At 41.1% G+C, this 23,935-nt stretch overlaps 1 protein-coding gene across 14 annotated transcripts in view; it reads right to left on the bottom strand.

Annotated features, from left to right (window-relative positions):
• LOC118241386 (NACHT, LRR and PYD domains-containing protein 3-like) overlaps nucleotides 1-23,297 on the bottom strand; it is a 49,070-nt gene extending 25,773 nt beyond the window's left edge. For 12 of the 14 annotated variants that reach the window (XR_014120278.1, XR_014120277.1, XR_014120279.1 and 9 more), the window contains exons 1-10: nucleotides 21,160-21,178; nucleotides 19,859-19,966; nucleotides 19,599-19,745; nucleotides 15,366-15,479; nucleotides 14,178-14,300; nucleotides 10,841-10,895; nucleotides 10,159-10,363; nucleotides 6,941-8,741; nucleotides 3,994-4,164; nucleotides 835-1,005 (exon numbers count right to left, since the gene is read on the bottom strand). Coding sequence is in view for 11 of the 14 variants with exons in the window: in XM_081708708.1 (XP_081564834.1) it covers nucleotides 835-1,005; nucleotides 3,994-4,164; nucleotides 6,941-8,741; nucleotides 10,159-10,363; nucleotides 10,841-10,895; nucleotides 14,178-14,300; nucleotides 15,366-15,479; nucleotides 19,599-19,745; nucleotides 19,859-19,966; nucleotides 21,160-21,161 (2,897 nt within the window). In the remaining 3 variants the exon portion in view is untranslated. Of the gene's footprint in view, nucleotides 1-834; nucleotides 1,006-3,993; nucleotides 4,165-6,940; nucleotides 8,742-10,158; nucleotides 10,364-10,840; nucleotides 10,896-14,177; nucleotides 14,301-15,365; nucleotides 15,480-19,598; nucleotides 19,746-19,858; nucleotides 19,967-21,159; nucleotides 21,179-23,204 lie in introns of those variants that run through there. The other 2 variants (XM_081708709.1, XM_081708710.1) reach the window with 2 other exon arrangements.
• Nucleotides 23,298-23,935: the final 638 nt, after the last annotated feature.

Here is a 23,935-nt window from a genome sequence, read left to right as displayed (position 1 = left end):
AGAGAGATCACAGTTTTATCTTAAGTAATAACCAATAAACTTTTCAGTTCTATTGAATGAATATTAACTTGTTGCGTTCTTTCCTCCAGCATGGCTGTCAGTTCAGCTCATCTCAACATGTGTTGAACACACAGTGTAAATCATAATGAGAACAGGGTCTCCCACCCAAAAACACAAGGGAATCATCTGTGATTGTAAAAATGTCCTGTAATGTGTCTAGAACCTCAATGGTTCAGCTTTAAAGGTTTTAATTAAGATTTTAAGGGCTCTTATTTGCAGAGAGATTAGAATGGCTGATGTTTACATTGTTTCCATACATAAACTAGATAAAATCACTCAGTGAAAATCTTAGATTAGAACACTTCATTTTACAACACTGTTGTTGGAGTTTCTGAATATATTCATCCTGTAAGACCTTTTGCAAAATTTCTGCACTCAGGTGAACAAAAATGCAGCTTGTGGACAAAATGCCAAAGCGCCTAGTTGAAGCAGCATTGTAATAAATACACCTGTACATGTGGACAAGGACTCATCTGTGTCTCCTCTTTACAATCTTATATTTCTCTTCTAGACTTGAAAATCTGCTCATGCATCATAAATGTAACTCTCTATCTCCACAGTGTGGTCATTTAATGAAATGCAGTGAGGTTTCAACAGAAAACTATATTTAGAAATATTTACAGAAGAGATCTTTATAATATAATATAAAAGTGTATATTTCCTTGCATTGCCTTGCCTGGCAATGTTTATTTAATACTGTACTATAAGGGATTTGACACTGACGTTTTTAAAATGGCTCTTTATTTACATTCAAAAATAGTCACAGAAACTCACCTGAGAATCTCCAGTTTACAGTGTGAACTCTTCAGTCCAGCACAAAGTTGCTCCACTCCTGAATTCTGCAGGTCATTATTATTTATCTCCAGCTCTCTCAGTGAGGTTTCTGTTTGTAGAACTGATGTGAGGGATTTGCAAGACTCTTCAGTGAGACCACAGCCAGATAGTCTGTAAAAGAGTAAATACAGTAAATAATGTAGTTCAGTCAGAGGATGATGAATTAAAAGATCTGAACTGCTAATAAAAAATTTGAGAAGAGCTTGAAAAGTCTGGAACACACTGATACATTTTCAGCCTTTTAATCTGACAATCACAGAAACATTTCAACATTACTGTGTCTTCATCAAAGACAAAATGGACAAAGACATGACAAATAACATTCATTAGCAACCTAAGACAGGTGACCAAATAATGGATGGTTGGTTCATAAGTCAGTGAATGGCAGGTGCCATAATCAGAGTCCAAATATCAAAATATCCCACCCCTAACACCATAACAGGAAACAGAACAACATAGATCTCATTCAATGTTTCACAAATACAAACACACTAATATACAAACAGAAAATATTGTTGGAAGACAGGCATAGTATCGATTATGGAGGAATAAACAATGCAGTAGTGATTATGTTGGAATGAACACTGCAGTACTGATTGGACAGAATGCAGATAGCAGAATCTTTTACTAGTGTTTACATTCCTATGCTCACACTATGAGTCACTGATCATGAAACATTCTCCTCTGCCTTTGCTTTTCCCAGTGAGGTCCTGAGTTCTGTATGTGTGGTGCACCGAGAATCCTGGAGGCTTAATAGCTGAGTCAGGGACCCCATCAGTCAGTCAGGTGTGTGTGAGGCAGACCCCATCAGTCAGTCAGGTGTGTGTGAGGTAGACCCCCGTCAGTCAGTCAGTCAGGTGTGTGTGAGGTAGAACCCAGTCAATCAGTCAGTCAGGTGTGTGTGAGGTAGACCCCAACAGTCAGTCAGGTATGTGTGAGGTAGACCCCCGTCAGTCAGTCAGGTGTGTGTGAGGTAGAACCCAGTCAGTCAGTCAGTCAGTCAGGTGTGTGTGACTCAGACCCCATCAGTCAATCAGGTGTGTGTGTGTGTGACTCAGACCCAATCAGTCAGTTAAGTGTGTGTGAGGCAACTATCTCATGTATGCTGTTGACATGAAATGTGTCTCTGGAGTTTGTCCTTCATGGACTGTATGTGTGCAGTAAAATACTGGGGAGAAGAGGACCGTTCACATGTTGTTTCAGTTGGATCAGAACTTCGACTCACTTCTCACTTCTCTCCACTACAGCAGACCTGTGGGGCTACAGTGAGAGTGGACACAGCTGACTACAGCAGACCTGTGGGGCTACAGTGAGAGTGGACACAGCTGACACTACAGCAGAGCTGTGGGGCTACAGTGAGAGTGGACACAGCTGACACTACAGCAGAGCTGTGGGGCTACAGTGAGAGTGGACACAGCTGACACTACAGCAGAGCTGTGGGGCTACAGTGAGAGTGGACACAGCTGACACTACAGCAGAGCTGTGGGGCTACAGTGAGAGTGGACACAGCTGACACTACAGCAGAGCTGTGGGGCTACAGTGAGAGTGGACACAGCTGGCTCCTCTGTCTCTGTCTGCTGTGTCCACTCTCTTCCACGTCCTCCTCCTGGACACTTTCACCATCAAGTTCTTCTGTCTTTTCTCTCTCCTGCTGTCTTCTTACTAAAGAAGGTTGCCATGGCAATAGCATTACCCTTTCTCTTCATCCTGGTTATTTTCTGTCTCTCTATACTAACTGTAAACGAACAAGCAGAATTATTTTATCTTCTAGCCATTTCCTTAGATTTAAGGAAGCTAACATTAGCCTCATTAGCTTTACTACAGTACATCAGGCACCCAGTGTGACACACACACACACACACACACACACACACACACACACACACACACACACACACACAAACTTCACTAATTCTCTCCTCCTAATCTCCTGATTACTGTGTCTTGTTTGTCTTTCTTTCTCTCTTGTAATTAAGTCCACAGGTTCACTCATCCAGTGCTGAACATTGTTTCTCACTACTGTGTTCAGATGTCCTGAGTTTACTGTCAGCTGTCTGCTCAGTTTCTCTCTTTGCTGACTCGACGTCTTCTACCATCACTGTTCTATTTTAGTTTCATGTCTCTGGTTTGATGAAAAAATTAGCAGCCAACATTCACTTCTAAGTCAAGCTAATATGACGTTAGCATGAGGTATCTAGGTGTAGTAACCAACATTATACTGTAACTTGGCAAGCTTAAGGTTACTAATATTAGCCAGCTACATGTTTCATAAAAACACCCGTGGAGAGAGATCACAGGTTTATCTTAAGGAATAACCAATAAACTTTTCAGTTCTATTGAATGAATATTAACTTGTTGCGTTCTTTCCTCCAGCATGGCTGTCAGTTCAGCTCATCTCAACATGTGTTGAACACACGGTGTAAATCATAATGAGAACAGGGTCTCCCACCCAAAAACACAAGGGAATCATGTGTGATTGTAAAAGTGTCCTGTAATGTGTCCAGAACCTCAATGGTTCAGCTTTAAATGTTTTAATTAAGATTTTAAGGGCTCTTATTTGCAGAGATATTAGAATGACTGATGTTTACAGTGTTTCTATACATAAACTAGATAAAATCACTCAGTGAATATTTTACATTAGAACACTTCATTTTACAACACTGTTGTTGGAGTTTCTGAATATATTCATCCTGTAAGACATTTTGCTAAATTTCTGCGCTCAGGTGACAAAAAATGCAGTTTGTGAACAAAATGCCAAAATTGGCTAGTTGAAGCAGCATTGTAATAAATACACCTGTACAGGTGGACAAGGACTCATCTGTGTTTCCTCTTTACAATGTTATATTTCTCTTCTAGACTTGAAAATCTGCTCATGCATCACAAATGTAACTCTGTCTCCACAGTGTGGTCATTTAATGAAATGCAGTGAAGTTTCAACAGAAAACTATATTTAGAAATATTTAGAGAAGAGAAAAGTGTATATTTCCTTAGATTGCCTTGTCTGGCAATGTTTGTTTAATACTGTACTATAAGGGAGTTGACACTGACATTTTTAAAATGGCTCTTTATTTACATTCAAAAATAGTCACAGAAACTCACCTGAGAATCTCCAGTTTACAGTATGAACTCTTCAGTCCAGCACAGAGCTGCTCCACTCCTGAATTCTGCAGGTCATTATTATTCATCTCCAGCTCTCTCAGTGAGTTTTCTGTTTGTAGAACTGATGTGAGAGATTTGCAAGGCTCTTCCGTGAGACCACAGCCAGATAGTCTGTAAAAGAGTAAATACAGTAAATAATGTAGTTCAGTCAGAGGATGATGAATTAAAAGATCTGAACTGCTAACAAAAATGTAAAGAAGAGATTGGAAGGTCTGGAACACACATACATTTTCAGCCTTTTAATTTTACAAACACAGCAACATTTAACACTACTGTGTCTTCATCAAAGACAAAATGGACAAAGACATGACAAATAACATTCATTAGCAACCTAAGACAGGTGACCAAATAATGGATGGTTGGTTCATAGGTCAGTGAATGGCAGTTACCATAATCAGAGTCCAAATATCAAAATATCCCACCCCTAACACCATAACAGGAAACAGAACAACATAGATCTCATTCAATGTTTCACAAATACAAACACACTAATATATAAACAGAAAATATTGTTGGAAGACATGCAGAGTAGTGATTATGGAGGAATAAACACTGCAGTAGTGATTATGGATGAATAAACACTGCACTATTGATTATGTTGGAATAAACACTGCAGTAGTGATTTTAGAGGAATAAATCACTGTAGTATTTATTATGGAGGAATAAACACTGCAATAGTGATTACTGGAGGAATGAACATTGCAGTAGTGATTATGGTGGAATAATCACTGTAGTATTTATTATGTAGAAATAAACACTGCAGTAGTGAATATCGAGTCATGAACACTGTAGTATTGTTTATGGAGGAATGAACATTGCAGTAGTGAATATTAGTGTATGAACACTGCAGTAGTGATAATGGAATAATGAACACTGCAGTATTGATTATGGAGGAATGACAGAATGCAGAGAGCAGAATCTTTTACTAGTGTTTACATTCCTGTGCTCACACTATGAGTCACTGATCATGAAACATTCTCCTCTGCCTTTGCTTTTCCCAGTGAGGTCCTGAGTTCTGTCTGTGTGGTGCACCGAGAATCCTAGAGGCTTAATAGCTGAGTCAGGGACCCCATCAGTCAGTCAGCTGTGTATGAGGCACACCCCATCAGTCAGTCAGGTGTGTGTGAGGCAGACCCCATCAGTCAGTCAGGTGTGTGTGAGGCAGACCCCATCAGTCAGTCAGGTGTGTGTGACTCAGACTCCATCAGTCAGTTAAGTGTGTGTGAGGCAACTATCTCATGTCTGCTGTTGACATGAAATGTGTCCCTGGAGTTTGTCCTTCATGGACTGTGTGTGTGCAGTAAAATACTGGGGAGAGGAGGATGGTTCACATGTTTCAGTTGGATCAGAACTGACTCACGTCTCCTGCACTGCTTGTGTGAGGACTCAAGGACAACTGACTTTTTGTAGAAAACAACTGATACGGTCAGTTTCACAACTGTGCTTACATGCATTTGAGTAGAGCAAAATACTAAAACTTTCTGAAATTCATGAAAAAAACTTTCAAATGTTCATTCAAATTATGCTGATCATATGATTTGTAAAGAAAAGTATTGTATTAAACTTGAGAGAAATGCAAAACAATCAATTTCACTAGTGGTCTGAGATATTGGTCCCACTCTATGTGAGCAACAAAAGTAACCTGTTACAGTTTTAGCTGAGTGACAGTAGTAACAGCATGAGCTTCTGGGAGACTCACTGAATGTTACACTGATTACACAGAGCTGTGAACGTCACTGCATGTTACACTGATCATTTTACATTTATGGCATTTAGCTGATGCTTTTATCCAAAGCATCTTACAATTATGACTGTGTTCAACTTGAGCAATTGAGGGTTAAGGGTCTTGCTCAGGGGCCCAACAGTGGTAACTTGGCAGTGGTGGGGCTTGAACCAGCAACCTTCTAATTAAAAGTCAAGTATCTCAATCACACAGAGCTGAAATAGTACTGGAATCAATTGCTGTTAATGATGTTAGTTTATTTTGACTTAAATCTATTTACAACTAGATTATGACAAACTGCCTTGGTAAAAATATTTAAACAATGAAAATGTTTCAGATGAAGTCATATTAACACCTACACCTTTATAAAGTGTCTCAGATATAGTTATATTAACACCTACACCTTTCTAATGTGCCCAATCACCATCATCGGCTCTAAAGAAAACCTGTGATAAAGTTTGAAAACTGCCATCAGTGTGAAATATATATATGTGTGCGTGTGTGCGCATATGTACACATTGGTCATGCTCATCCTTGTACGCTTTTCTCTGTATTGGTCAGTAGTGGTTGAACTGTAATGTTAGTCAGAAAGCTGAACTGGGTTCATATTTGAACCCTTTTGTATGTTACACTGTGTGGTGTGATGTGTGTGTGTGTATGTGTATGTGCATGCATGCATGTGTGTGTGTGTGTGCGTGCGTGTGTGTGTGCGCGTGTACACACTGATAGTTCATACTTGAACATTTCTATATGTTACACTGCAGCACATTTTCTGTCTGTTTCACTAAGAGTGTGAACTATAAACACTGTTGGCCACTGTTGTAAATGTAGGACCATTCTCAACACACAGGCACACAACTACCCATGACATCAAATATCATTTAACCATCATTAATACATTTAGACTAATGAATCACTGGACTGTATTGAATCACTGGACAGTGTTACTACATTCCAATGTTCCACAACTTTATGGTTTAACTTAAGCACTTGGTGTTGGAGCCTTCAATCACCTACATGTGCTTTAATGTAGGATCTCTCTATCCTGCTCTCTCTCTAATGTTCTCTCTCACTCTCCTTTTCATTTTTCACAGAAGACCTTCTGAGTCAAGAACATCCACTGCCTGCTACACCCACTGTTCATCTCTAAATGAAAATACTCACATGGCTTTTCTGGATGCTTTGACCACTGGCAGCAGTCTCAGTAGACATTCCTCTGATGGGTCATATTTCCTCAGGTCAAACTCATCCAGCTGCTCTTCTGAGTTCAGCAACACAAATGCCAGAGCTGACCACTGAGCAGGAGAAAGTCTGGCTCCATGGAGATGATGGTTACCTCCTCTGCTCAGGTATGTTTGGACTTCCTGCACTAGAGAATGATCATTCAGTTCATTCAGACAGTGGAACAGATTGATGGATTTCTCTGGAGAGGAATTCTCTCTGATCTTCTCCTTGATGTACTTGACTGTTTCCTCTCTGCTGTGAGAGCTGCTTCCTGTCTGTATCAGTAGGCCTCGTAAGAGAGTCTGATTGGACTCCAGTGAGAGACCCAGAAGGAAGCGGAGGAAAAGGTCCAGGTGTCCATTTTGACTCTGTAAGGCCTTGTCCACTGCACTGTTGAGGAAGACAGACATTGGGGTTTTGAAAATACTGAAAAATCCAGGGTGTTTCTGTTGCAGCACATTGGTGTTGGTGGAGATGAAGGAAATAAACACAAATAAAGCAGCCAGAAACTCCTGAACACTCAGATGTACAAAGCTGAACACCTTCCCCAGCTGTAGCTCAAACTCCTGTCTGAAGATCTGAGTGCACATTCCTGAATACACTGACATTTCTCTGACATCAATGCCACAGTTTCTCAGGTCTTCCTCATAGAAGATCAGGTTGCCTTTTTCTAGCTGTTGGAAAGCCAGTTTTCCAAGTGCCAAAACATGCTCTGTCATTTGGTTTGGGTGAGTCCTTTTTTGACCTTTCATACTTCCTCCATACTTTTCGTCTTTGTGTCTGAGCTGAAAGATCAGGAAGTGTGTGAACATCTGAGTCAGAGTCTTGGGGATCTCTCCACTCTTTACTTCACCCAACATTCTCTCTAGAACAGTGGCTGCAATCCAACAGAAGACTGGAATGTGGCACATGATGTAAAGGCTTCTTGATGACTTCATGTGTGAGATGATTCTATTGGCCAGGCCCTGATCACAAATTCTCTTCCCGAAATATTCCTCTTTCTGTGGTTCACTGAACCCTCTTACCTCTGTTACCTGGTCAACACACTCAGGAGGGATCTGATTGGCTGCTGCTGGTCGAGAGGTTATCCAGAGGAGAGCAGAGGGAAGCAGATTCCCCTTGATGAGGTTTGTCAGCAGCACATCCACTGAGGTCGACTCTATTACATCCCACAATCTCTCATTGTTCTGGAAATCTAGAGGAAGTCTACACTCATCCAGACCATCAAAGATGAACAGAATTTTGTGGTTTGTATAATGTTTTGGTTTTACTTCACACATTTCTGGAAAAAAGCAATGAAGCAGCTGCACCAAACTGAACTTTTTCTCCTTCATCAAATTCAACTCCCTAAAAGGAAGTGGAAATATGAAGAGAACATCCTGATTTGTTCTTCCTTCAGACCAGTCCAGTATGAACTTCTGCACAGACACTGTTTTACCAATTCCAGCCACTCCTTTAGTCAGCACTGTTCTGATGGCTTTGTCTTGTCCTGGTAAGGGTCTAAAGATGTCACTGCATTTGATGGGTGTCTCCTGTGTTGCTCGTCTCCTGGATGCTGCCTCAATCTGTCTCACCTCATGCTCATTATTGACCTCTCCACTCCCTCCCTCTGTGATGTAGAGCTCTGTGTAGATCTCATTCAGAAGTGCTGTGGTTCCCTGCTGTGAGATTCCTTCATGAATCTTCTGACATTTGTCCCTCAGTTTGGATTTGAGCTTTCTGTGGCAAGCAGGGGCCAGTTCTGATAAAAGAGGAAGACAACAGAACACATGCTAATCTCTTTTAGATTCAGATTCATTCATAAAAGACTCATTACAAGAGTTACAGGAAAAGAGATAAACAGATTGTTATAAATAGATTGTTTATTCCTGCTAGATTGGGCATGAAACTTCCAGTGGTAAATCTTAGCCAATTCAAGGACTGAAAACCTTAAATTATAAGATTAACAGACATTGTATTATACATAATTTTGTTGATAATATTTACTGGTTATCAATAACACCGAATGGTTAGTAGTTAGAAACCAGCTGAGGTTCCACCACACACACTGGTAACTACCACCTGACTGAGGAGATCTACAACCCAGACTGGACGGGGTGTAGAAAACAACCTGTGATCTATGAGATAGGACCTGTGTTCTAATGTGATCTGTGAGATAGGACCTGTGTTCTAATGTGATCTATGAGATAGGACCTGTGTTCTAATGTGATCTGTGAGATAGGACCTGTGTTCTAATGTGATCTATGAGATAGGACCTGTGTTCTAATGTGATCTGTGAGAGGACCTGTGTTCTAATCTCAGTTCCATAGAATAAAGTGACACTTTCTTTTAAGTGATGCTTTTAACATTAAATAAACGCTCAAAAGACCCTCAGTAACACATCAGTGATGTAACAGAAGTAAAGCATCTGAAGACATTCAGTAGATTAACGAATTAGGTAGTGTTTTAAATAACTCTTTCAATAAAATCTGTTTATAATCTGATGAATTCAGTAGCTTTTCACTTTATTTGGAGTATCAAAGCTCATATCTGCAGGTGTGAACTTGAGAACATATAACAGGAATAATACATACTCAACAAGATGTTATAGATCTGCAGTTGACAGATGGATTTTAACTGAATTTCGGATAGGGTTTTAGTCAGGATTAGGGCCAGGGTAAGAGTTAGGATTAGGTTTTGGGTTGAGTTTATCGTTAGATGGGCTGGTTTGAGGTCTGATCACTGGTGTATGACCACTTGAACTATTCCACTTGTGAGTAAACTTGATGGTGATTGCATCCAAACTCTCACACGATTCATTCACGAACATATACTCTGATACTCGGGGGGGGGGGGGGTGTAGTATGTGGCCATAGTATATTTTTTTCTATCACAACTTCTGCCAGTGATTTGTGGTCAAATCTCATTGGTCAAATTAAATCTCAGCCCTAAAGAATAACAATGTATCCTCAAAACAGCATTTTGCAAACACATGACACATAGTCCAGCAGTTAATGTACTGTACTAACAATCAGAAGGTTGACAGTTCAAGCCCCACCACTACAAAGTTGCCACTGTTGCCACTGCCTTAACCCTCAACTGCTTGAATTGTACTCACAATATTTTTTTCAATAAAAGCACCTGCTAAATGTAATAATGTCATGACCCAGAGCTCTTACTGGTCAGTAGTGTGTTAACGAGGTCTGTCTGGTTCATGTTCCTCAGGAAGTGCAATGTGATCTTCAGCGCCCCCTCTCTGACACTGCTCTGATCCTCCTCATCCTCCACCTGTCTCTCAGTGCATGCTAGGTAATCTGAGCTCAGTAGATTCTTAAATCTCTTCAGCTCATTCTTCACCAGAGAGATGATTTTGTCCTCCAGCTCCTAAATAAACAGTATCAGTAAAACTAGTGTTATATACAGATCTTTTTAACACATAATAATCCATTAAACAGAAGAGAGGACTGAACTGAGTGGGATTGTGGGGTCATGTGGACATTGTTTATAAAAGAACATAAGCATCACATTAACTGAGCTGTATCTTAAAGTTTAAATATTAGTTAATTTTATAAAGTTATAAAAGTATAATAGTTTGTGAAGTTTGAGTTTCGTTCATTATCAGTTAAATTACAAAAAGCATTAAAGTAAAGCATGAACCAGTAAACCACAGAGTCTCATCATGATCTGTGATCTAAACACACTCTAATGATAAAGACCCTTCCCCCTCACACACACACACACACACACACACACACACACTCACACTCACATACACATACACATACACATACACACACACACACACATACATACACACACACACACTTACACACACACACTTACACACACACACTTACACACCTTGAACACTGACTCCAGCTTTTCTTTAGAAATGTTTACAGGCTTCTTCTGGTCACTGTGGACAAACAAAACAAAGACTTTAATGGATAATCTACAGTTTATAAACATCCAAGTTAAATTCATGGTTGTGTACATGATGCTGATGATGATGTGATACACGGCTTCAACCCAAACACTGTACTGACAGTAGAGCAGAATAACCAGAGAAGCTGCCCCTGGCCCTCACTCTGGTGATGCAGAATAATGTTTATGTGAATGGTGCTTCACCGGTTACTGGGAAATGTATACTGGAACGCAAACAATTATATGCACCCCATCCACACAGAACAGAGGGCACCAGAACAGAGAGAGAAAGAGAGAAAGAGAGAGAGAGAGAGAGAGAGAGAGAGAGAGAGAGACAGTGGTGTAGTAGAGCAGCTGTGGGGCAGCAGGCAGGATAATCAGGGGTGAAGCGTCCTGACAGGCTGCACCCATGGTGGACACGCTAGCAGAACTATAAGATACTGACCAAGAACATTGTTAACTAGGGTGAGGGTTAATAAAGAAAGCTGTTAATTTAGCATGTTCTGGATGAAATGTGTGTGTGTGTGTGTGTGTGTGTGTGTGTGTGTGTGTGTGTGTATGACATTATTCTACTTTCCAAAGATTGGGTGTATTGTATTTATATTCTGGGTCCCAAACCTGTTAGGTAATAAAAAAAAAGTATTTTGTCTGGTCTAGATGGTGGTGTGATTCTGGAGAGTTCTGTCCATCCTGTGACTGAAGGAGATCCTCTGACTCTACACTGTTTACTTCACCCCACTATCACATCACACATCACTTTATATAAAGATGGATCACTCATCCAGACCCAGAATGCAGATGAAATGACCATCCGTACAGTCTCAAAGTCAGATGAGGGTGTCTACTACTGTAAACACCCAGAGAGAGGAGTCACCACACAGCTGAGTCTCAGAGGTCAGAAAACAGTGAATTTAAATGTTTCTTAATCAATTTAAAAGACAGCATAGATCAAACATGTAACAAATCATTTCGTGATTCATGTGCTTTGTTCAGTTCCCAGGAGATCAGCTGGTGATTCTTCCTCTCTTGGCCTGGTTGATTTGGCTGTGGGACTGAGTTTGGTCCTGTTCCTTATCTTACTGACCCTGTTGTAGTGCTACAAAATCAACACAGGTCTGAGATCAGCTGCGGATCATTTATGAATACTTTAAATGTTGTGTTTGTATGATACACATCATGAAACCTGTTTACAGTATTAAAACACGTTTCATTTATTTCCATGTTGTTCTGGTGCAGAATCTATGTGTCGCTGTATTGGGAATCAGTCAATCAGACATCAACTCAGACCCAGAGAGAGTCAGGAGGTGAGGGGTGTCAGTCACACCACTGCACACTGCTCAGACCATGAAACACTAACAACGTTCCTTACTAACAATTAAAGCTTTAACTTTTCTAAGACAATGTAAATCCTTTTTCATCACTTGTGATTTGTTCCATACTGTGTCCAATAATCTTTCAGTTTGGCATTTACAAAATTAGCTTTTCTTATAAAGCTGAAAACTGCCCACTTATACAACACATCTGTGTGATTTGATCTTTAGAAACAATTTCTCTAAAACATTTTTTAGGTAGGAGTAGGAGATGGGAAATGATTCTTGCGGAGTGTATCAGGGAGGACTACACCATCTTTGTGGTTAGAAAGGTGAAGGAATGTTCCTTCCCTCTGACATTGTGTGGTATGGCTGTGGATCTCCAGTACCACAGACTCCACAATAAAAATGGATGGAGTTAACTGATATGGTAGATGATACTAGCTAAACTTCCCCTTTCTGTAATGTATTTATTACCCCAGTCTGTCTGTGTCCTGTGTGGTTCTTTATTACCCCAGTCTGTCTGTGTCCTGTGAGATTCTCTATTACCCCAGTCTGTCTGTGTCCTGTGTGGTTCTTTATTACTCCAGTCTGTCTGTGTCCCGTGTGGTTCTTTATTACCCCAGTTGGTCTGTGTCCTGTGCGGTTCTTTATTACCCTAGTCTGTCTGTCTCCTGTGTGGTTCTTTATTACCCCAGTTGGTCTGTCTCCTGTGTGGTTCTTTATTACCCCAGTTGGTCTGTGTCCTGTGTGGTTCTTCCTGTTATGACAGTGATTCCTGAGACCTAATAAATGTCCTCAGCAATTGTATCCTGACGTCTCATCCACCTGCATGTAACAATTTCTAAAACTAATGAAACCAGAACCACCACTATTACTTTACTATAGTGTCAGTATCACAGAACTGGACTGTCCCACCTGTTCAGGTAAGCAGGACCTCCTAGATGGACCCAAACACATATGAGGTGGAACAGGGACAACTGAACAGGAAACTACACAACTGAGAGGATTTGAACTGATGGAGTGGGTGAGCAAGACCACACTGTTCTACCTCCTACACTACTGGGAAAAAGGAGTGAAGGAGTGAAGGGAGTGATGGGAGTGAAGGGGAGTGATGGGGAGTGATGGGGAGTGAAGGAATGAATGGACTGCTTGGTGGAGACATAACGGGTGTTTTTACTGTTTAATAGTACGAACAAACAAAAGAGTTCAGCAGTGAAGAGATGTTGAAGGGCCAGAAAACCCTCAGCCACTTCTGATGAAAAACAAAGTGACTCGTTTGGTCTGAGGGTCAAACCAGCGTCTGCAATAGTGTGGTGACGCAGCTCTAACTACTACGTGTGTGTGGTAGACTCAGGACACTCTGTTTCTCTCCAGAAACACAGCAGGAAATGAACACAGAACAAAACAATTTTAAGACAGACAGACAAACACACAGGGTCACCTCCTGCTACAGGACATTTCTCCTCCTAATAAACAACTGATGGAGAGGGACCCTCCCCAGAAAACAAAAGACAACACAGACATGAATGAAGAAAGACAACAGGAGACTCTTGTTGGGAACTTTCCACTTGAAAAAATACCCACACACCAAGGCTTCATAGAGTCCTTAGTGAAGTAGTTATATGGGGTGGGGCACCTGTGGGAGATCAGACTAATGAACACTGATTAACTCCCTGCTCATGGCCTCCCTCTGGTGGCAGCTTGCTGGCATTGCAAGCCATCAGTTACAAGTAAGAGAGTTGGAGAATGTGTGTGTGGGTAGATGATGCTGAATCTCTTTTTCCTAAAACTAAAACACACCTGTGGTGAACCCCTCTTATTAGTTTGACCTTTAAAATGGTGACATTGTTTACTGGGGTATTATTGTTGTAATATTGGGGGGAACTTCACTCCCTCACACACTGGGAGGAACACATCCACCCCACTTATGAAAGAATCTGAGTGTGTAATGTGTCACTCACCCTAGGCCTGAGGTCACAGGTCCACTGCTGAATACAGGAGGATTACCCATGGACCTGTCACTCTTCATAGACACACAGCTGGGTGCTGGATTTGCTGCTCTCTCTCTCAACCTCCTGATGATACTGAATAGTGAAAATAAATCACATTAGGGAACAAACCAATTAAACCCACAACAATCTTATCCAATCAACTCCACCTGGTACCTGCACTCACTGGACACTTGATTAGAAACACCTGTCCTTCAGCAACACAAATGAACCACACACATGTCCTTCAGCAACTACACAAACATACCACACCTGTGTCAGCAATACAAAAATACCACACACACACACATACAAACAAAGACACAAACATGTGGATCAAACCTCTCCTTTAGCAACTACACAAAAATGCACACACATACCTGCCCTTCAGCAACTACACAAACATACCACACAGACACACACATCATACCTGTCTGTCAGCAACACAAACATATCACACTCACACACACAGACACACACACAGACACCTGTGCTTCAGGAACACGCACACACAAACACACCTGCCCTTCAGCAACTATACAAACATACCACACACACACACACACACACATCACACCTGTCCGTCAGCAATACAAACATACCACACACACACACACACACACACACACACACACACACATCACACCTGTCCGTTAGCAGTACAAACATACCACACACACACACATACACACAAAGACACAAACATACAGATCAAACCTGTCCTTTAGCAACTACACAAACATACCTGTCCTTCACCAACACAAACGTACCACTCTCACACATACGCGCACACACACACACCCACAATACGCCTGTCCTTCAGGAACCACACACTCACACAGACACCTGTGCTTCAGGAACACACACACACACACACAAACACACCTGCCCTTCAGCAACTATACAAACATACCACACACACACACACACACACACACACACACCTGTCTGTCATCAACACAAACATACCACACTCCTTTTCTCCTAAAACTCAAACACACCTGTGGTGAACCCCTCTCATTAGTTTGACCTGTAGAATGCTGACATTGTTTACTGGGGTATTAGTGTCGTAATATTGGGGGAACTTCACTCCCTCACACACTGGGAGGAACAAATCCACCCCACTTATGAAAGAATCTGAGTGTGTAATGTGTCACTCACCGTAGGACTGAGCTCACAGGTCCACTGCTGAATGCAAGAGGAGGCTCCATGGATGCATCACTCTTCAGAGACACACAGCTGGGTGCTGGATTTGCTGCTCTCTCACTCCCCCTCCTGATGATATTGAATAGTGAAAATAAATCACATTAGAGAACAACCAATTATACCCACAACATTCTTACCCAATCAACTCCACCTGGTACCTGCACTCACTGGACACTTTATTAGAATCACCTGTCCTTCAGCAACCACACACACACACACACACACACACACCTGTCCTTCAGCAACTACACACGTACACACACACACACACACAATTGTCCTTCAGGAACTACACAAACATATCACAACCACACACACACAAACACAGACACCTGTCCTTCAGGAACACACACATCACACCTGTCCTTCAGGAACACACACACATCACACCTGTCCTTCAGGAACACACACACATCATCACACCTGTCCTTCAGGAACACAAAGATACCATACACATTAAACCTCTACTTCAGCAACACACACACACACACACAAACACAGCTGGCCTTCAGCAACTACACAAACATACCACACACACACACACACACACACACACACACACACACACACAGACATCACACCTGTCTGTCAGCAATACAAACATACCACACACACACATGCACACAAAGACACAAACATACAGATCAAACCTCTCCTTTAGCAACTACACAAACATACCACACACACACACACACAAAAAACCTGTCCTTCACCAACACAAACATACCACGCTCACTCACACACACACACACACACACACACACACACACACACACACACACACACACACACACACACACACACACACACGCATACAAACACAGACACCTGTGCTTCTGGAACACACACACACACCTGCCGTTCAGCAACTACACAAACATACCACACAGACACACACATCATACCTGTCCGTCAGCAATACAAACATATCACACTCACACACACAGACACACACACACACACAGACACCTGTGCTTCAGGAACACGCACACACAAACACACCTGCCCTTCAGCAACTATACAAACATACCACACACACACACACACACACACACATCACACCTGTCCGTCAGCAATACAAACATACCACACACACACACACACACACCACTCTCACACACACAGACATCACACCTGTCTGCCAGCAATACAAACATACCACACACACATACACACAAAGACACAAACATACAGATCAAACCTCTCCTTTAGCAACTACACAAACATACCACACACACACACACACACAAATACACACCTGTCCTTCACCAACACAAACATACCACTCTCACACATACACACCCACACACACACACGCACACACAAACACAGACACCTGTCCTTCAGGAACACACACACATCACACCTGTCCTTCAGGAACACAAAGATACCATACACATTAAACCTCTACTTCAGCAACACACACACACACAAACACACCTGGCCTTCAGCAACTACACAAACATACCACACACACACACACACATACACACACACACACACACACACACACACACACACACACACACACACACAAACACAGACACCTGTGCTTCTGGAACACACACACACACCTGGACTTCAGCAACTACACAAACATACCACACAGACACACACATCATACCTGTCCCTCAGCAATACAAACATATCACACTCACACACACAGACACACAAAGACACAAACATATAGATCAAACCTGTCCTTCAGCAACTACTCAAACATACCACACACACACACACACACACACACATCCTTCAGCAACTACACAAACATACCACACACACACACATCACACCTGCCCGTTAGCAAGACAATCATACCACACACACACATACACACAAAGACACAAACATACAGATCAAACCTGTCCTTTAGCAACTACACAAACATACCACACACACACACACACACACACACACACACGCTTCAGCAACTACACAAACATACCACACACACACACACACACACACACACCTGTCCGTTAGCAGTACAAACATACCACACACACACACATACACACAAAGACACAAACATACAGATCAAACCTGTCCTTTAGCAACTACACAAACATACCACACACACACACAAACACACCTGCCCTTCACCAACACAAACGTACCACTCTCACACATACGCGCACACACACACACCCACAATATGCCTGTCCTTCAGCAACCACACACTCACACACACATACACACACACACACAAACACAGACACCTGTGCTTCAGGAACACACACACACAAACACACCTGCCCTTCAGCAACTATACAAACATACCACACACACACACACACACACACAACACTTGTCCATCACAACACAAACATACCATTCACAAACACACACATACACACACACACACATCCTTCAGCAACTACACACCCACAAACTCACACACACACACACACACACACACACATCCTTCAGCAACTACACAAATATACCACACACACACACATATATCACACCTGTCCTTCAGCAACCACACACTCACTCACACACACACACACATCACACCTGTCCGTTAGCAGTACAAACATACCACACACACACACATACACACAAAGACACAAAAATAGAGATCAAACCTGTCCTTCAGCAACTAATCAAACACACACACACACCTGTCCGTCAGGAACTACACAAACATACAACCACACACACACACACACACACACACACACACACACACACACACACACACACACACACACACACACACACACAAACACAGACACCTGTGCTTCAGGAACACACACGCACACATCACACCTGTCCTTCAGGAACACAAATATACCATACACATTAAACATCTACTTCAGCAACACACACACACACACACACACACACACACACATCACACCTGTCTGTCAGCAATACAAACATACCACACACACACATACACACAAAGACACAAACATACAGATCAAACCTCTCCTTTAGAAACTACACAAACATACAACACACACACACACAGACACACACACATCCTTCAGCAACTACATAAACATACCACACACACACAAAAACACCTGTCCTTCAGCAACACAAATGAACACACACACACACACACACACACACACACACACACACACACACACACTCACACACACGTCTTTCAGGAACTACACAAACATACCACAACCACACACACACACACAAACACAGACACATGTCCTTCAGGAACACACACACATCACACCTGTCCTTCAGGAACACAAAGATACCATACACATTAAACCTCTACTTCAGCAACACACACACACACACAAACACACCTGGCCTTCAGCAACTACACAAACATACCACACACACACACACACACACACACACACACACACACAAACACAGACACCTGTGCTTCTGGAACACACACACACACCTGCCGTTCAGCAACTACACAAACATACCACACAGACACACACATCATACCTGTCCGTCAGCAATACAAACATATCACACTCACACACACAGACACACACACACACACACACACACACAGACACCTGTGCTTCAGGAACACGCACACACAAACACACCTGCCCTTCAGCAACTATACAAACATACCACACACACACACACACAAAGACACAAACATACAGATCAAACCTGTCCTTTAGCAACTACACAAACATACCACACACACACACAAAAACACACCTGTCCTTCACCAACACAAACATACCACGCTCACTCACACACACACACACACACACACACACACACACACACACACATACAAACACAGACACCTGTGCTTCAGGAACACACACACACACACATCAGCAATTACACAAACATACCACACACACACACACACACACACACACACACACACACACACACACATCACACCTGTCCTTCACAACACAAACATACTGCTCACAAACACACACATACACACACACACACACACACACACACACACACACACACACACACATCCTTCAGCAACACACACACACCTGTCTGTCATCAACACAAACATACCACACTCCTTTTCTCCTAAAACTAAAACACACCTGTGGTGAACCCCTCTTATTAGTTTGTCTTGTAGAATGGTGACATTGTTTACTAGGGTATTAGTGTTGTAATATTGGGGTAACTTCACTCCCTCACACACTGGGAGGAACAAATCCACCCCACTTATGAAAGAATCTGAGTGTGTAATGTGTCACTCACCGTAGGACTGAGGGCACAGGTCCACTGCTGAATGCAAGAGGAGGCTCCATGGATGCATCACTCTTCACAGACACACAGCTGGGAGCTGGAGGTGATTCACTCTTCAGAGACGCACAGCTGGGAGCTGGAGGCTCTGCTCTCTCTACCCTGATGAAGATGAGGAAAGTGTTGAGTAATTACATCCTTCACTACATCTCATTTATCCTGAATATTCCCTCTTCCTGTTTCCTCAGATTAAGTGCTGATGGAAAGCTCCTCACTGTGGGTCAGAGGTTCCTCCTCCACTGCTGGAGTTATGAGGCTCCATCATGGAGTTGTTCCTCTTCACACACACATAGCTGGACACTGGAGATGCTGCTCTCTGCTCCCTGTCAACAGTTCATACACACAGAGTGAATCACACTGAATCAATTCCTGATGAAACTCACATCAACATATTACGTGGCTGGAGAACTGAAACAGTGATGACAGAATACTGAACACACTGTTATGGATTCATTAAAATATTCCACTGAATACACAAAAACAGTTATACACACAAAAGTTATTCTTAATGAATTTAGAATTAACTTTATTCCCATAAAGCTGTGCACCATCATTTGTTTTATGTCACAATATTTCAAACATTTTAAATCATAAATCTCCATGATGCCCAATCAGACATTCCAAAGGTTCTCAAAGTGCCACAGAGGAAGATGGAGGCGTTTTCTGAGAGCTTCTACTGTACTGTTTTCACACAGTGGGAAACTGGAATCTGAATGCTTTCAAATGTATTTATTAGGGCTGTCAGCCTTAACACTCATGATGAATTTAAAAACATTAACTTTTTGTTTTTTTACGCAAATGAATCATATTTCCAAGTTTGACCCCAGCGTCTTCCCATATATCCCGCATGGATTTTTACCAGTCTGAATTACTGACAGGAGTGACAACAGATAATACGATGACTGAGGAGACAACAGCCGTTGTGCTGAATGGCAGCTTCCTTGCTATTCTATTAATCTGAGATGTTAAAGAACAAATGGAATCCTTAAACCAGTGTATCATGCATTCATTCATTCTAACACTACACATGTATTTGTTTTATCCCCCAAAATACAAATAAATACTAGCATTGTAATACTGTATTAAAATGTTAAACTTCATGATTAATAATGATTAATCTATTTTTATTGATTAATTTTTTAATTGATTGGCACCACTAGTATTAATGAATTAATATTATATATCTTTGTCCTTAATTAGTGTACATCAGCTGTTCACTACATTTACGGTACACTATAGGTGTGGTATCTTTGTCCTTAATCAGTGTACATCAGTTGTTCACTACATTTACGGTACACTATAGGTGGTGGTAGCTTTGTCCTAATACACAAAGGAAGTAAATCTCCCGGCTGATATGAAACAGTATTACCAGAAGAGAAATATGCTAAAACATGAAAGTGAAACTAAACCTATACAGAGAGCACATGGAGTAGCATGCCTGCTTGTTAGTAACTGTAAACATCAACTAACATTTTTTTTTCATCACAAAACACCAATATGAAGATGCGCGACTTACATTTTATCAGTAACACAGAGTCTCTGGGTTTAACACAAACAGAGTTTTACTGTGTGGGTAACACTCAGCACTGCTTCCTGCAAGAAATGACGTCTGAACTCATGCAACCATACAACCGATATCTTTAGCCAATTACACAGAGTTTAACTGGATATTCAACCAATATCTTTAGCTAATGACAACATTTATCTGGATAATCGACTGATATTTAGCCAATGACACAAAGTTTAACTGGATAAATATATTATAAGGAAAAAATTTAATTAAATAATATTCACTCATAATTCTTCCAACACTTCTGGGCCTTTAGAATAGAAGCAATCTGTCAATGATCTCCACAGTGACCACTTTGCTAACATCTTGATGATTCTATTCTGTGAAACAACAAAGTCTAAACTACATTGCATAGATATTATTGTGGTGGGTTATGCCAGGTTATCAATACATAAGATCAATAAATATTTCAGAGCAATCACCACACAACAAACAAAGAAACAAAAGATGTTTCTGTTTTCAGTTGTGTTCTGTAAGGTATTTCAAATTCCAGGTATTTCAGTTTCATGTGTAAGACATGAAATTTAGAAAGATAATCTATAAACAAAATGCCAGTATGTTTACTGGGATAAATAACCACATGGGTTCTGTGGGTTCACATGTACTCTGTAGGGTTGTGTGGGTTCACATGTACTCTGTAGGGTTGTGTGAGTTCACATGCACTCTGTAGGTTTGTGTGGGTTCACATGTACTTTGTAGGGTTGAGTGGGTTCACATGTACTCTGTAGGGTTGTGTGGGTTCACATGTACTCCGTATTCTATGAAGTGCAGACCTATTTAGTGAATTGTCTGTGTGGAACCGGTTTCATCTACAGCAGAAGGAAGTGTTGTGAATGTAGATCATTATGATTATGGATAATGAAGATCAATAAAGTAACATAAAGGAACAATGTCTCACATTTATATATTTATTATTATTTATATTTATATTATAAAATATTAGTTCTTCTGCTGTTTTGGGGGCTTCTTCTCTTCCCAAATTACCTCCTCAGTCTTGGAAAAGATGAATTCACATAGAACACATGTTGCTGGCATGCACAGGTGTTTTTACCATTATAGAAATGTGTGGATGTACAGCACATCACTCCTGTCAGTAAACCAGAGGATCTCTCTCTACATACACTTTCTATATATTAATGTCACTATATCTATCCTACCTACTGCTCACTGGATGTCTCTCACTAGCCTATCAGTCAATATGTCCTATCAGTAACCTTCTATCTAGACAACACTGAATCTCTCCGTCTCTCAAATTGTCTATTCTCACAAAATCCACAAAGTTTGGGTGTGTTTTCTTGTAAGTATTAATAGAGTTTGTGACTGAGTCAGATGTGTGATCAGGTTTGTTTCAGACACTGTCAGTCAAAGACAGGAGCGGCAGGTTCCGTATCACACCTGTAGAAATACAAGCTTCGTTTAGCCGTGGTCACGTGACATGGCCGCTTTGAGCCACACTTCGGATCAGAGTTTCAAAACGCTGCGCTTCAGAAACTCCAAACAAGCGTAGAAACGTCAGTACTGACCGTCCCATCCCAAACTATAGTTAATAATACAGATAATGAACTATACAGGGAATCTGAACTGTCCAGTGAGGATTTGGACAACACTACAAAATGGCTGAAACTGAACAGGAAACTAACTGTAAAAAACAAACGTTACAGCAGCAACTTTACGTTTAGGCCAGAGGAGTTTAAACTGGGAGAATTTGGAAAGATTACTGACTAACTACGACTTAAAATCGAGATTTACAATAACTGACAACGTATATCCGAGCCAGTTAAATATTATTTAAAAATATAACTGTGCGATCGTACTTGGCCATTTTAGTGTCCGTCATTTTAGATGCGTAGCGTTAACTTCACCAGGACTTTAATCTTTACATTTAATCCACTTTTGGGTTGAGCTACGATTTAAACACAGAACTATGTACTTACAAAACACGCTGTTTAAACTGCACCGACATCGCATTTTAACAAATAGGATGAACTTACCGTGAAATATTTTAAACGCGCGTAATGGCGACAGTACAGAAAATACTTCCGTTTTCTTGAGAAGGAACTAACGACAGAAACACCAGTGGGCGTAACTAGAGCACATGTCAATCATTTTCGTATGACGCCGATTACACAACCGAGTTCTTATAACAGTCATTTTTGTTAAGCCAATCATCAACCAAAGTTAGCTGTCCATCATTTTGCTGCAGCCAATCATACACTATACAGTCTATACAGCCAATGGATTCACAGTCCCGCCTACACGGACTTGTTTTGCGGCTCCGCTGAGAGTAAATCTCCACTATGTCCGCACGTTGGAACACTTCGGAACTTAACAAACGACTTTGTTTGTAGATCTAACTTACAGATGATTGTAATTTAGATAAGCAGCCTCACAATAAGCATGTAAGTGTGTGGACGTCCATAGCATGTTGTGCATATGACATGTGAGTGTGTATGTGTGTATGTTTATTTCAAGTATTGTGGAAAAATAATTTATTAGTTTACCTGTATTTGGTACAACAGAAAACTACATGGTGTACTTAATAATAATAATAATAATAATAATAATAATAATAATAATAATAATAATAATAACACATTTAAATTCATGCAAAACAACTACCAATTTGAGGTTTTACATTTGGTGTGGATTTTTTCAGAGAATCAAACTTCTTATTAAATCACATTAGATACAGTCACATTAGATAACTCCATATAACATTAAT

This window comes from Electrophorus electricus, unplaced genomic scaffold (genome assembly GCF_041902795.1).
Source record: "Electrophorus electricus isolate QZ-2024a unplaced genomic scaffold, ASM4190279v1 Scaffold111, whole genome shotgun sequence".
NCBI lineage: Eukaryota > Metazoa > Chordata > Actinopteri > Gymnotiformes > Gymnotidae > Electrophorus > Electrophorus electricus.
This window is presented reverse-complemented; position numbering and strand designations above follow the sequence as displayed.